General features: G+C 43.0%; 1 protein-coding gene across 15 annotated transcripts in view; it reads right to left on the bottom strand.

Moving 5' to 3' along the window:
• Positions 1 to 16295, bottom strand: part of PIGX (phosphatidylinositol glycan anchor biosynthesis class X) — a 650935-nt gene that overhangs the window by 114564 nt on the left and 520076 nt on the right. For all 15 annotated transcript variants that reach the window (XM_069618071.1, XM_069618072.1, XM_069618077.1 and 12 more), the window contains one exon: positions 9327 to 9427. In XM_069618071.1, coding sequence (XP_069474172.1) covers positions 9327 to 9427 — 101 coding nt within the window. The remainder of the gene's footprint in view (positions 1 to 9326; positions 9428 to 16295) is intronic.

Genomic DNA, 16295 nt, shown 5'->3' with positions numbered 1-16295 from the left:
TCATTCTTCACATTTGATAGGGGCTGGAATACTTGAGGAGCATGCCTGAAGAGGCCCACAACTGAGTCCATTCCAAACATAGAAAAGCCACAGAAGAAAGGATGCAGCCCTTCTCAGACCAGTCGATGTCTACCCTGTACCATAACAGTTCTTTGTAAAAAAACATAACCCCCAGCCCTGAGCACTCAAAACTAAAACCTACCAGACAGAGAAGACAGAAAGGAGAGAACAAGTATTGCAAAAAGGTAAGAGAAATTAGGTTAGCTAATGCTGTGGTCTGAGAGCATGGCTGAGGTCCACTGCTTGAACACCCAGCACCCAGAAGCTTGCAATTGAAATATCATGGAGCCTACAAAGAACAGACCATATGGCACCATTCAGCTGAGGTGCCCTGCTCTCTGCACTGAATCCATTGGCTTTGTTATCCTTGCCCCCAATTTCCTGTGTAGTCTTGTTTGGGCCCCTTGATTTGCATCTACCAACCTAGGTACCTGAGCCCTGGACAAGAGCTCCGCTCCCACCAGCCCAGCACATTAACTAAACATACATAATCAGGCCAATGTGCCCCACTGCCCTGGTCTTGCCCCCTTTAATGGAGGAACATCCCTTCTCATTTCGGTGCCCCTGGTATGAGTGCTGTAGCACTTCACTGTAAAGACTAAGCTGGAACTATTGCTCAACCCCTTTCCTTTAATTTTAATGCATAGTGGTTTAGTTGATAAATATATAATATATCTATACATATTACAATCTGAATTCTAACCCCAATAGTATGTTGCACATGCTGACTTCTGCACTGACAGCACCTCTGATGGAGGCAAGGGATTGAGTTTGGCTGGTATCACTGTGCAAGTCAAAGGGTACCTAGGAAGATGAAAGCATCATGCTGGAGGCAAATCCTTCACTTTAAAGCCTAGAATCGGGAGACTTATCGCTTGTTGTAATTCCACCAAAAACCCCATCGAGTCCTACGGACTCCAAAAATGAGGAATAAAACCACCCTACCACCACTTGCAATCCAGTTGTAAACCCACGGGACCAAGCAGCGGCAATGGTAACCAATTTTAACAGTAATGAAGCGGAATTAACACCAAATCACTGCCAAAATATGAATGAGGCCCTATAGCTATATAAGGAGCATTGGCAATATATCCAGCGATCATGTCTACGTATTTATAAAGTCTGACCAATTGTTCAAGAATATGCCTGCAATGTGTACGTCTGCTGAGAGCCTGCAGCCACACACATCTCTAGGAACTGACTATAATTCATAGATATGCATGTGAATGTGTGGAAAGGGTCAGGACAACATATTTTTTTTATTTTTTTATTTTATTGTTGTTTTGGTCAGTTAGACCCGACCTTTCAACAAATTTATTACAAAAAAAAATTTAAGAAAAACAAAAACATTTTCTAATTTCTTACACACATTTAGTACATTAATGAACCAAAATATTGATCATCATTACATTAATCACTCTCGCTTTCATTCAACTTCACATATATAACGGTTGTATAAGTATAATTACATGGTTAGCCATCGTCTGTATCATGTATCTTAATTTTCAGGGAGTTTAGATAATTTACAACTGCATACCTTGATTTTTTAAATGTCCTGTGTACAATACTGACCATAATTGTTCCTGCATAATAACTGCAGTCTCATTAAACAAATGTTTGAAGTAGAATATCCTCTTTGTTAACAAACTGACACACTCAACTACCAAATGTTTTAGCGTCTCTACCTCTTGATTACAAAATCGACAACTTTGATCTGATATTTTCTTCCATCTGTATAATATCTCTCTTGTGGGCCATATATTCAATCTAAAGCGTAGGAAATCTGATCGATGACCAGGACCAGGGGATTGCTTCAGGTATTGCTCTACAAGTCCCTGTGATTTTAAATCAAACTGATTCAAACTGAATTTCGATATTTTCATGCACGCTTCCCTGGTCTTAATCCAATCCGATCTCCACAGTTTAGATTTGGCTTTATTTGGGTTTTCAATAAGTAAAATTTCAGTAATATCAGCCCCTTGTAGAAAGTTTTTAGCACAGTTACGCCATTCGTTTGCAAAAATATCATTTGCTAGCAGTAGATATCGAGATATAATGGCGAGTAACCCATTAGTATTATCTTTCATAATACATTTTCTGTATAATTGACAGACTTTCCATTTATATACTGCATAGATTGATATTAAACCCATTTCATGTCTAATAATCGGCATGGATTCTGAATTGGGTAACATAAGGGATTTTTTCCAAAAAGCACTTTCATATTTCGTCCAGTAATGATAAGCTTGACATTTTTTTGTTTCTGCCCCATACAGAATTGTGGGGACATATTTTTGCCTGTAATATATAATCATGGGGTTTATGGTGAATTTACAATATTTTGCCCGAATTATCCGGACTTGTGATATTGCACTAAGATGTTTCAGCTGAAGATAATCTTCATACGGTTTGTCAAATGTATGACTATTCACACATACCCCTAGATAAATATATGATTTTACAACCAAAAGATCAGTATCTTGTAATTGCCAACTATATGATTTTTGTCTTATTTTGACACCAAATTGCATCACTTGTGTTTTTGTAGTGTTAATACTAATATAATTTTTCTTGGCATATGTATCTAACGCCTTCAACATAGTGCGCAAGCCTGCTGGTGTTTTAGACAAAAGAACCATATCATCGGCATAAAGAAGCCAATTAATGGCTATTCCAAGCAATTTTGGTGGGTCAATAATCAACCCTCTAAAACTGAACCCAAAATCTAACAGGAAAAAATTAAACAATGCAGAAGCCAGCAGGCAACCCTGTTTCAAACCTCGCGAGGTGTCAATGGGTTCAGAGAGCAACCCATCATTATTCATGCGAATCTGAATTGATGTATTTGTATGTAGCTCAATTATCCATTTAAGTATATGCCAGGGACACCCCAAGTCCATCAATTTCTTAAAGAGTAGTTCCCTGGGAACAAGATCAAAAGCCGACCTAAAATCTACATATGCTATATATAACGGTTGATGATACTGTTTGTTTTGCTGAATAATAGAGTTCAGGGTGATAAAATTAATAGCTGTTCCCAAACCGGGAACAAACCCTGTCTGAAAAGGATCTCTGTGGCTTAGATGATTTAGCCATTTGTTAAACTCACCTAATATCATACGGGCAAAGATTTTCCCCGGGCAATCTAACAGTGCAATAGGTCTATAAGAGGCCGGATTAGTCCTGTCGCCTTTTTTAAATATGGGGAGAATAATCGATGTTTTCCAGTTCAGGGGAATAGAGCCTGTAGCCATTATATTCTTAAATATGATATGTAATATGGTAGACCATAAATGTCTGTTTTGTTTTATTATAGCATTATGTAAACCGTCTGGCCCGGCTGCTCTTGAGACGCTCAATTTCGATATAAAAAAAGTATGTCATCACAATCGAAGTTCACATTGTAGTCAGCTACAATACTGTCCCAGTTTAATCCCATATTTGTGATTGGTGTGGTATATATATTGCCAAAAAAAGCCCTCCAACAATGTTGAGAGATAGAGTTCACCATTAGGGAAGGCTGATTTTTAAACGCGGTTTTATTTAGAAGAGCCCATATGCCCCCTGAGGATTTAAGAATGATCTGTTGCATCATTACCTCTCCGTCATGTTGGTATTGGGAGGCACGACGTCCTCTTAACCATTTTTTGTGCCCCCTTTTTAGTTGTTTTATCTTGTCATGAATAGTCCTAGGATTTGACCCACAACCATTGGATAGTTTTTTTATATTCCTCCTTAATTCACTTTTCTTGCATTTAACCTCAAGGTCAAAGGCATGAGGGTGAGTTTGTATACCTCGTTTGGGGTGCGACCTCTGTGTAGTAAATAGCTGCATGGCATAAACATAATATCCGCTTTCACATTCGGTATCACCAGTGTACCGCTCACACAAGACATCTCTAAACTGACATAGTCTTGACTTGGACCATTTTACACGGTTACCAGCATTATTGACCTGTAAATTAGACATATTAATATTATGAGACTGTTTCCTAATTTTAGGCCAGTCACATGTCACCCGCAGCTGGCTATGATCACTCATGATGGTTGAATTGACAGAAAACATAGTTACATTATTCAGGAAGTGATCATTCACAAAAATGTAATCCAAAGTTGCATGACTACCAGCATTGTGCCATGTGGTTTTGGGAGGTAAATCCCCTTGCAATGAACCATTTACCATGACAAAATTTCGATCAGCCATTATGGATAACCAACGACATTCATCTGGCATAGATCTAAAGTTTTTGGAAGATAAAAGGTGTAAATTTAGGTCCCCCATTATAAATGTGTTAATAATGGTATCATCCATTAGCAGTTGATCGAGAATCATGGCTAAGGTTTCAAAGAATGCATTTGATGACAAGTGTTTTTTCCCCCAATAGATGTTCACTATTGCACAAAACGTTTGGCCAAGCTGAATCTTAACATATTGAAAACACGGTGAGGGAGTTCTGTGCCAAATGACTTCGATGTTCTTATCTTTTCTAAAAGCCATCAGCAAGCCAGCCATGGGGCGACCCTGCAACGGCTTGATGGCAGGTACCACATAGATGTTATAATCATCCCACACTGGTATCACTCGCAGCCATGTCTCCTGGAATACTAATACATCAAATTGGAGGAGCTCTTTACTTTTGTTGTTAAAATGTTTATGGCCTCTTGTATTCCAGGAGAGTAGGCTGATGGATTCCAGCGTCTGGGGTTGTTATGATCTCTCATTGAGATTATCATCTCTCCATACATTTTGTGGTTGCCCTGCTTCTGTAATCAGTGAGGTTACATTATCGCCATACGTTCTAATTTTTGGGCGGTCAGTAATTATTTGTTTCGTATCTTGAATAGTTGCATCTTGTGATAAAATGAAACCTAAATTATAAAAAGCAGTTCGGGCTAGCCACAAGGTATTTAATACAACTCTTGATTGAATAAACAGCCGTGCTTCTGTTAGATTTGTATCATTAACAAATTCCACCAGGCTAATATCGGCTGAAGTTAGATCATCAAGTGCGATAATTTCCGCACAAATATTCAAAATGCTAGCTCGATTCAAGTCATATGTAGCAAAAGGATAGCCACGGCATTTAATAAGGAGACGATGATGATTTTTATATTGATTTTTGCCGAGATGCCTAGAAACCCCGGGGTCAGGCTCGCTCTGCTGGTTCTTGAGCTGCCTGGTGATGGTTGTAGGCCCCGCGGCCCCCTGATGTATCAGGTCATGTGGTGCTGACATTTGTAGCATCTTTGGCCCTTTCAACAGGAGCTCTATATTGGATTTCTCCTTGATTGTAATTTGATTACACTGCTCAGATTTGTTTAATAATCCCTGATTGGCTAATCTGATAGTTTCTGTAAGAGCTTCATTTTCTTTAGCGTATTTTTGAAAGGAAGCTCGTATTTCATCACGCAGATCTTGTAACACGCCATCTGTGTCATTTGGCACATTTGCATGTACCTTTTTCCCTTCTGAAATGTCACCATTCTTTTTATTAGCCTGGTTTTCTCTATAGGGTACTGTATAGGACTGTACCAGAACCTCATTTGCGTTCGAGTGTCTTTCACATGCGGCTCTTATTTCTTCCCGTAAATCCTGCATAATATCAACCGTAGTGCTTGATGCATTTTCATTTAATGGTTTAGCTTTAATTGGAACCACGGTGGAACTCATAATCAGCTCTTCATTTGCAACTGAGGAGCTTGAAGACCCCTTTATTGTTTTAACTTGCGTTGCAATGCCCTCAATTGGGATTTTTCCAGTGAGTCCCAATGGGGGTTGGGAAGTTAATGTCACAGTGGCAAGCAAATCATCAAGCGGTTGATATTTTAGGGATTCCTTTCTCCTAAATTTGTTTTCAATGTTCAGGGTCAATTTCCTTTTTTTCTTAGCAGAGATTACTAGCTTTGCAGCTTGTTTCGCTTTGGACAGGTTTTTCTTATTAACGGTTGTTTGTTGGGTTGCACAATTTGTATCCGGCTCGCGAGGCCGGACAATCTCTGAAGGTTGCAATTTCAAAGTAGTAAACATGGGTGCAAAGGATACACCTTGTACTTTTGGAATTACCTCTGTCAGTTTAACCGATGGTAATTGGACACTTTCTCCCCGGATAGCTATATTTGCAGTTATTTGTTTCGGTGGGTTTAACAGTGTATCTTGTAAAGAATTTGTTTGGGTCGATTGACTTTTCAGCCCAAATGTACATGGACAGATTGGTAGATTTTGGGTCTGTGGCTCTTTTTTAAGAAGTGAATGTAACATATGAATCTCTCTATTCTGTCCTGTCATTTTTTCATCCAGTGATTCATATAGCTTTGCTAACGACAATAAGGCCGTATTCATAGCACTCAAAGTATTATTGAGTGCCGATGCCTCAGGAAAAGAGAATCTATTGTCTTTGTACGGCATCTGACTATCGCGTATAAAATACTGATGATTATTGTCGGGTTCGTTAAATCTAGTACGTCTAGGCGTTGGAGCTATGAATGATACATTTGATATATTAGATGAAGATTTTTCAAAAAGTACTGGTGATTTGTACAAATCTTGATTCTCATTCGCCTGTGTTGGAGTAGTGTTTGGTGCTTGTCCTTTGTCGGGGGTAATACTTAGAGGTTTTTGTGAGTTGTCATCTAATTGGATCAGATCACCCGTATTAGAACATATGTACATCACCTCGGGTGTTACTGATTCAAGTGGACTCGATGCATTCAGAGACGCTAAAGTATCGTTACCAAAGTCACCTACTGCTGTTATTTTTACATATTCAGCTCGCAATAAGTGCTGAGCTGCAACGGAACAAATAGGTGCAACCGTGGGCGATTTAACAGGACACACTTCTGAGTGAGTGTCGACATTGGCAGTTACTTGGGAGATAAATATTTCTCCTGTTGTGTATGCCAAAGCGATCGTGGCGTCCGTTACTTCTCTGCTCATTTGTTGTACATTATCAAGACAAGCTCTAATATCAGACACTGCTTCCTCAGATTCAGCCAGGGCCGAGGCACTAGTACAGGCTGAATGTGGAGCCGTGACCGAGATCGAGCTCGAAATTGGCAACGTGTTTATCTTGCTTTGTGGGGGATTAGATTTTCCCAACCCCACAGTATCTATTGTACAGAAGGTGCGAATATCCACATTTAGAGAATTTGCGCGCTTTCTGTTTTTGTTATCTTTGAGTCTTTTAGCAATTAAAGCTTTCTTTGTTAGAGGGGACAAAGGATAGTAAATATTTAATGTGCGCTCTGGCATTCCTGTTTTCAACGAGTTAATTTGTCGAGACATGTCACACAATGGAACACAATCAATAATATATATAAGAGTAGGATAACAGCCTCACTTCAGATCAGAAGCCGTTCTCCCACCAAACAACGGGACAGCAGCCAAAATACTACTCAAAATGGGCTGTAGTTAAAAGTGCAAGAGTGATTACGCAAAAATATCAAATATATTCCTATTACCTCAAAAAATTGATGTTCATAGATCCCACAATTTACTAAGAGTAATAAGGGAGAAAAAAATCTTCGCAGCCCCAAAAAATGAGATAATATAAGATCAGGGGATCTTCAAACAGTGTCGCTATAAATAGAGCTATCAATAAAAAAGAGATTAACACAGTTCGTAAAATACAAATGATAAAATATCATTACTAAGAAGAATTAAGAGTGAATCAAAGTCACTATTTCATAAATGACACTTGTAACAAGATTAAAATTAATCATTGATTGTATAAGACTGAAATGTTTAGCTTTTTATACGTAAAATGTCACCAATGTTGAGCAGCAGACAAATGTAAATAGCCATCTGGTTTTGGGAACGCCCGACAGCTTAAGGAGCGGCCTTAGTCTGACTCTCCCCCCCCACCAGGATGGTCTTTATACGTAGAATGTGCAAATAATTTTCTTATTCCTGATGTGATCTGCTTACAATATATTTCACCATTGATGGAATTTCTGGACACAGCAGGAGGCACTGAAGGATTACAGCGCGTCAACGCCACAATACGCCCAACAGCCTAACAGCACCAGCCCTTCTGCCTCCAGGGCTTACGCCGCGAGGGTGGCTGGGGCGGATTCTTAACACTGGCTGAGGTCACGTGACAGGTCAAGTGATCGAGGCTGGGCCCCACCTCCTCCAGGAAGTAGAAGCGAGCTGGCAAGAGTTATAGAAAACTCGCAGTGCCAGTAATAGAAGGATTCCAAAAGCAAACGTTCAGGGCACAGTTCGCATGCACAGCAAACACGCCTCTCAGGTGGCTGGGGCGGATTCTTAACACTGGCTGAGGTCACGTGACAGGTCAGGTGATCGAGGCTGGGCCCCACCTCCTCCAGGAAGTGGAAGCGAGCTGGCAAGAGTTATAGAAAACTCGCAGTGCCAGTAATAGAAGGATTCCAAAAGCAAACGTTCAGGGCACAGTTCGCATGCACAGCAAACACGCCTCTCAGGCGGCTGGGGCGGATTCTTAACACTGGCTGAGGTCACGTGACAGGTCAGGTGATCGAGGCTGGGCCCCACCTCCTCCAGGAAGTGGAAGCGAGCTGGCAAGAGTTATAGAAAACTTGCAGTGCCAGTAATAGAAGGATTCCAAAAGCAAACGTTCAGGGCACAGTTCGCATGCACAGCAAACACGCCTCTCAGGCGGCTGGGGCGGATTCTTAACACTGGCTGAGGTCACCTGACAGGTCAGGTGATCGAGGCTGGGCCCCACCTCCTCCAGGAAGTGGAAGCGAGCTGGCAAGAGTTATAGAAAACTCGCAGTGCCAGTAATAGAAGGATTCCAAAAGCAAACGTTCAGGGCACAGTTCGCATGCACAGCAAACATAGTGGTTGTGAATACATGAATTCAACAGCCTGAATCCTAAAATATGCATGTCCTGGCATAGGCTACGGGTTCACATCCGAATTGAAGATGTTTAACACCTGGCGAAGAGATTAAAATAGTGTTGTTCGGTTTGTGTAGTCCTGACAAGGTAGTCGGGCCACGATGACAACTGGTAGGTGCAAGGTCTAATCAACAGCCCAAGATCACAACCAAAACCTATTCATCTGACCATTCAACAGAAATATTACATTGAAAATGGATAACTTTCATTATTTCTTCCACAATTGCTCATTTTGTCTATGAGATTATGGTTCAACCTGCAGACAGATTTACAAATTAATGCTTATAGGTCAATTCAGATGTTTCTACCCGACGTGACTGAAAAATGTGTATCCTAAGTCTGCTAATTTACAGAGCCTAAAAGTTTGGATAGAGGTTTCCACTCACCAGCGTGTACTTAATATTGGTCCATTTGCAGACAGTGCTGTCTGTTGCTGCACATGGGGCTTCCACTTCTGAAAGCTTCCAGCACTCCCCCAAATTGATGCCTAAATGAACAGACAAGAACAAGACAAATGTATACACAGAACCAATAGAAATGAAAAGACACTTCGATATTTAGAAGTTGTTTGTTGATGCAATGTACTTTCACTGATGACATCCAATAGGGCCAAAACAAGTCTGGGGCTGCTTTTGGTCAAATGCAGAAGGAATGTGACCTTGCGGCACAAGAAAACATTAAACTGTTGGTGTGCTCAGTTTTCTTGCCTTAGTTCAAAATGTTATCTAACAGGGACTTAGCAAAGTTTGGAGCAAGCCCGATTTGCTTTAGTAACTATCACGCTGGCAGAAAACAGAGGGGGTGGGGGCGGGGGGGTAATCTTCAGTGCGAATGTAAACAAACTATATCGCATGAACAAGCAGGAAAATGGTTGTAGGGGCATTTTGTCTCACTGGTGCAAATGCAAGATAATTTGGTGACAGGTGGGCATGGTAAAAAAAGATCTCAACTTTGTTTGTTTGTTTTAAGAACTGTGGGACAGGCATGGTATCAAGAGACGACACAGTGAAGAGAAACACAGTTTGAAAACCTTTATTCTAAATGGTCAGGATGGTGTAACATCTAACTTCCTCTAACTCCAAGATGGGAATGTTCCCTAACGGAAAGAAAACGAATGGAAGTCTAAGTCTGTCAGTCCAAAACAAAATACTGTCTGTGTCAAAACCTATGCTTGTCCTCACTTCGACAGAATAATAGGGTGAGTGGGATTTGGCCAACTCAATAGTGTTCAAAGTAAAGTTAATGTGAAACTGGAGCCTTCCTGCAGCACCCTTCCTCAAGTTTAAGGCACTCAGGATCATAAAGTTCCACAAGTCTCTCAGGTTTCACTTGGCACAAAGTTCACTTGGCAATAAGTTCACTGTACCTTTGCTTGGTAAGTTCTCCATTCTAAGCCAAGTCCTTTTAACTTTTCCTTTATTAGATCATGCAGCTCCTTGCTTTCAATTGGGCATTCTGGTCGTGGTGCAGTTGTCAGACCGCACGGCCCACCCATTACAGGTCGCGCAACCAGGTGTCTTATCTTTAATAGAGGTCTCTTTCCTTTATACTGGGGTCTCTGCGACCAACCTGAATCAATCTCCCGCCTGCTGGCCACCCCAATGCTTTTCTTTCCCTTTATTTTTTATTTATTTGTCCATTTGTAAAGCGCACAAAGCCCAGAGGCAACTAGGCACTGATTACTGCTTAAGGATATGGTTACAACTTTGAAATCTTGGCGGCATTACATTACCAGTTACACAATACATTACATATAAAGCATTAAACAATCAGGACATAAAATGTTAAACAGCAAATTTACATTGGTTTCGAAAGCAAGAATCTCACAATTTACATATTTATATGTTGTTGCGTATCTTTATCCCAATTTGTACTAGAATGAAGGGCTAAGAGTCTATTGCAAGAGGTCACATCTGAAGAGCAGGGTGTTAAGGTTTTTCCGAATGACCAGAAAGACATGTAATTTCTCAGATTGTAGGGGAGGGCGTTCCACAGTTTTGGAGCTATAACCGGGAAGCTTGAGCCTCCTGCTCTCTGTCTTCTGTAATGGGGGATGGAGAGCAGGTTAGTATAGGCAGAGAGGGTTGGTCTGTTAGTACTGACTTTGCAAATGAGGCTGCTAAGGTATTTAAGGTATCTTGCCTCACAGCCATTAAGAACTGTGTCTTCCCGCTTTCTCTCTCTCAACACCGATAAAACCGCGGTCCTTTTCTTCCCCTCTAATACTCTTCCCCCCCCCCTTTTATCCATTTTCCTCCCACTGATCTTCCCATCTCCACCCATGCTCGCAACCTAGGCGTTCTATTTGACTCCTCTCTCAACTTCTCGCAACACATTTCACTCACCTCCCGCTCCTGACGATTCCACCTCTACAACATTCGCAAAATCCGTCCCTCCCTCACTTTCCACGCTACTAAACTCCTAATCTCCTCACTCATCTTTTCCCGTCTTTTCTACTGCTCCTCTCTTCTCTTCGGACTTCCCTCTTCTCAGCTTACCCCTCTCAAATCCATATACCACTCTGCTATTCGTACCCTTTGTCTCCTTAACCCCCGTGATTCTATCTCCTCTTCGCTCTCTCATCTCGGCTGGCTACCTTTCCACCTACAACTAAAATTCCACCTTCTCTACCTCGTTTTCAAATCCCTCCATGGTCTTGCTCCTCCTTATCTCTCCTCCCTCCTCTCCTTCTACTCCCCCTCTCGCTCTCTTCACTCCGCTGACCACTTCCTTCTCACTGTATCCCCTTCCCCCTGTGCTTCCTCCAGCTTCCGTTCTTCATCTTCTTGCTTGCTCCTCTACACTGGAACTCTCTCCTCCTCCCAATCCGCTCCTCCACTACCCTCACCTCATTTCGCACTTCCCTTAAATCCCTTCTCCTTCATTCCCCTCCGCGAAGCCCTCCCTGCCTTCTCGACTCCACCCCGATTTTCCCCTCCCTTTAATTCCTCTCTCCCCTCTCCCTTCACTCTCTACCCCTTCCTTCTACATGTATTCAATCATTCCCCTTGTTCCCCTCAACTCACCAATTCTCACTTCACTCCCCCACCCTCAGTTAATTGCTCTTTGCACTGTTTTGTGGAATGATTCATGCTGTAATTCTTGCTCACAATGTTAATTGTTGTTATTTCTCTGTATTTGTTGTTACAACGTACAGCGCTTTGGCATAAAGCGCTCTATAAATAAATAAATAAATAAATTACTGTTTGTAATGTTTTGATGTTTCTAGTGCTGGTCCCTGCAAAGAGAGAATTGCAGTAATCAATCCTGGAGAGTATCAATGCCCTCGCCAGGGTGATAGTTTTCAGTAGAGAGAAAAGGGCGGCTGGCTCTTATCAGTTTAGCCGTGTAAGCAGCTGAAGCGGCAACAGCGTTGACCTGTTTGTTAAGTGGGAGTGTGGAATCAATATAGAATCCTAGGGTTTTTATTTTGTTGGCCACTGGGATGTGTTGCCATCAATGAGGAAGGACTTGTAGTGCTGTGGGAGGTTACCGAGTTTCGTTTTGTTTCCAATGATGATAAACTGAGGCATAGTTCATTGAGTGCCATCCAAGCTTGGATTGCAAGGTATATTTTGTTGAGATTTTTGGTCTCTGTATCTTCATATACAGATAATGGTATTAGAATTTGCATATCATCCGCATAATTGGTATACACGATACACATTTTATCAAGTTTCTCAAATAGGAGCTTGGTAAAAGCATTATAGAGTGTAGGAGAGATGCACAAACCTTGCGGTATGCCACAAGTTACCGGTGCAGGGTGAGCTGCTGAAGTGTCTGAAAAGACCCTCGTGGTTCTGTGAGATAGAAACGATTTGATACAGTTGATGGAATCTGGGGAGAATTGGATTGCAGTCTCAAGGCGTTGGCATAGTATATCGTGATTGATTAGGTAAAATGCTGCCGAAAGGTCTAGCAATGGAAGGATGCAAAGTTCTCCTTTGTCTATGTCCTTATTCTGGGGTCTCTGTAGCCAGCCTGGATCAATCTCCCACTTGGTGGCCACCCAATGCTCTTTGCTAATTCTGGGGTCTCTGCGGCCAGCCTGGATCAATCTCCCGCTGGGTGGCCAACCCAATGTTTTTCCAGCCCACTTTGTTTGTTGTCAATACTTTTCTATCAGTTTTGGGAATTTTGCTCCCACTTAATTTCTCGCACAGTTCCCCTTTTTAGGATCTCTATTTTGCTCACTTTTTGTGTCCACGCACAGCTCTCCTCTTTGCAGACACTTTCTTGCTTTAAACAGTCATTCGAGAACGTCTCATCGTACACGCGACCACTCTGCCACTATGTATCCTTGTAATTCCATTTGTCAATTTCACCCGACGCATCTCCAGTCTTACGCGTTCGGGCTGCAACATTGTATTTTGCCCACTTACTTCAATACACACTGGGCTCTCACTGCGCTTCACTTACCGGTGGTGTTTTCTCATTCTTGGATTAACGCGTTTGTTATCCGAGGTCTGGGTCTCCCCAGGTGTCTCTCAGACAATCCTGAGCTCCTGTACTAGCCCAGGTTAACGAGCATTTCATTTTACCAATGTAATAAGGCATCAGCACGCCTCCCGGGTCCCTTCTTTAGACTTCTCTTCTTTGCTGGAAACACGGGTCGTTAGCCACGCTTCTCCTGCATGCTTCCTCGCATCTTGCGTCCCCGTTTCTTCCAGATGGTCCTGGGTAGAAACGGCTCCTCAGCTCTCCCAATTAGCTCTCTTTGCTGATTACTAGTGTTCCTTTTATACTCGCCTGAAGACTTGATAGGCTGCAGGTGGGCACAGTTTTCAAATACCTGACCCTGCCTGGTTAGGGGGACATGGTCTATGAAGATGCTGATGTGCCTTTATCTGCATTTTCTTTGTCCCAGTATTATAGTGGTGTTTCTCATAGGAAATCTGTACTCCTCTTGATTTCTTCTTATTCGTCAAAGCACTTGAGTAATACTTGGGGAAAAGAAGAGTGTGTGTCTTTTGATAAGAAGGTGGTTCCAGTTCTTTTACTCTGGTACCCTCAGTAAATGAGGTTAACAGGGAAGGAAAAGATTGGGTCTCACAGTAGTTTATGATATTAAAGGGACAGGAGGATAAGTTGGTTGTATAGTTAGAAAAAGGGGTTTTACATTCCCTTGCTTTCCTCCGAGTGTGAGTGTTCGATGGAAGGTCTTGGGATAGGGGAGGACATGCGAGACAATATCCTATGACAGTAGAGGGGAGGTAGGATAGATCCGTTTTTGGCCACGGCGGATGGCAGATCTCATCTTCGGGCATCCCACTTCCGTTCTTCAAAGATCCTCCATCCAAGTAGCACCCCTTTGCAGCCTCACTCCCGGGTCCTTCTCTTGGTTACAGGGAGTGAAGGGGGGCCGGGGGGGTGTCCTAAGCGGGTTAAATGTGAGAACGCCCTAAGATTTCTCACAGAACCCATTGATCTAATCTTTTTTTTTTGTTAAACAATTTTATTCTAAACTGGTTACATCTGCAGAGATAATACATCGGTACAAAAAGCATCAAACACCATAACAATAACATAACCTAGAGGCTGTTCATGGTTGAGTGGACCCTCCCTCCGACCCCCTCTACCCGTCGTCTCCCTCCCCCTCTCCATCAATTCACGCAATCCTCTGGCCCAACATTTCGAGGTCACTAATTTCTAGTCCGGCTTTGTGTCTTGTAAAGCCATTCGAGCGAATTGAGGTTTATAGGTCTCAGCTGAGAAATTCCGGCCGTACTCTATAATCAGGGCCCAAATGTCTGTAAACCTATGCAGGAGGCCTGCTCTGGCTGCCGTGACCTTCTCTGCCACTAATATGTCCCAGAGTTTAATCCACCATAGAGTTAGTGAGGGGCCTTCAGAGGTCTTCCAAGTGCGGGCAATTGTGATCCTCCCTGCTAGCAAAAGTTGTGTAAGGAGTTTGGCGGTTGTCCCTGATCTAGGGTAGGACCCGGGGGCCGGTGCACCCAATAGGATAAATTCCAGTTCCCTAGGAACTGTCACTTGGGTGATACGTTCTATAACAGAGATGCAGTGGTTCCAGAAGGTTCGCACAGCTGGGCAGGTCCACACAAAGTAAGAGCTGAGCTGTCCACATTTACGCCAGCATTGGGGATGGAGAGAGTTTTGGAACTGGTGGAGACATACTGGGGAGTAGTACCAGCGGAGGAGCAGTTTACAGGCAAATTCTCGGTTTGTGATGCAAAATGAGGAGTGGGTCCTGGTCCATATGCCCAACCAGGTTTGGTTCTCCAAAGGGTGCCCTATATCCGTTTCCCACTGTGCCATATATGGGGGCCTAAGAGAAAGCCCATCGTCTTGTAACAGTTTGTAGAGGCTGGAGGTCCTACTTCTCGCTGGCGTCCCCTGCAAGGTGAGCTCAAGAGGGCTAAGGTTTCGTGTGGTGTTCTGGCTGACTAAGGGGTGATTGCACCAATGCCGAAGCTGGGAGTAAGAGAATCTGTCTGATTCGGCCAGTTGAAAGGTTGATTTACAGTTTTTCCAAGGTGCAGGGATTGCCATTCTCAAAGAGTTGCCCCAGAAGCTCTAGTCCTCCCTTGTCCCTTGGCCCAGTTTTAAAAATTTGAGGGGTGAAACCCGGGAGAGAAAACGGATTATGGAAGATTGGGGTATTTGGGCCCAGGCCATGTGCGTTTCCTTAGATTTAAGGGTCCAGTACCACACACTCAGTGGGCCTCATTACACGGTAGGCGGTAACCATGGCGCTATTAGTGCCATGGTTGCCGCCGGTACCGTACCGAGTCCGCCTTGGTGGATGGCGGAATTACCGCCCTACTCCAAGGTGAGCGGGGGCGGTAATTCCCCAATCCCCATTTACCCTTCCCCATTCCCATTTTTGCCCCATAGAGCATAATGGGAATGGGGAAGGTGCTAATTACGGTACCGCAAATTGCGGTACCGTAATTAGCTCTGAGGTCCCTTTGCGGGTCCCGTCCTTAACGCCTGGAAAAACCAGGCGTTAAGGGAGGACCCGCAAAGGGACCTCGTAGTAAGGCGGTAAGGGTTTACCGGTACCGGTGCCCTTACCGGTAAACCCTTACCGACTACCGTGTAATGAGGCCCAGTGTATTTTTGGTGGAGGAGAGAATCCCAGACCAAGTCCTCTGCAGTGAAGGCGAAATGTACGGGAAGGAGCAGAGAGGAAGCGGGAGTCGGGACTGCTCCAATTCCACCTATTTCTGTGGTTCTGTAGTTAAGCACCATGCCTGGAAACATGCAAACTGTGATGCCACTTGGTATATGTGCAAATTAGGGACCCCCAGGCCACCCAAGCGGGGGCTGCACATCATTACTGTTTGAGCTATTCTCGCTTTTTCCCTCTCCATATAAACCAGAGCATTTTT

This window comes from Ambystoma mexicanum, chromosome 10 (genome assembly GCF_040938575.1).
Source record: "Ambystoma mexicanum isolate Mex_15411 chromosome 10, UKY_AmexF1_1, whole genome shotgun sequence".
NCBI classification, from domain to species: Eukaryota; Metazoa; Chordata; class Amphibia; order Caudata; family Ambystomatidae; genus Ambystoma; species Ambystoma mexicanum.
This window is presented reverse-complemented; position numbering and strand designations above follow the sequence as displayed.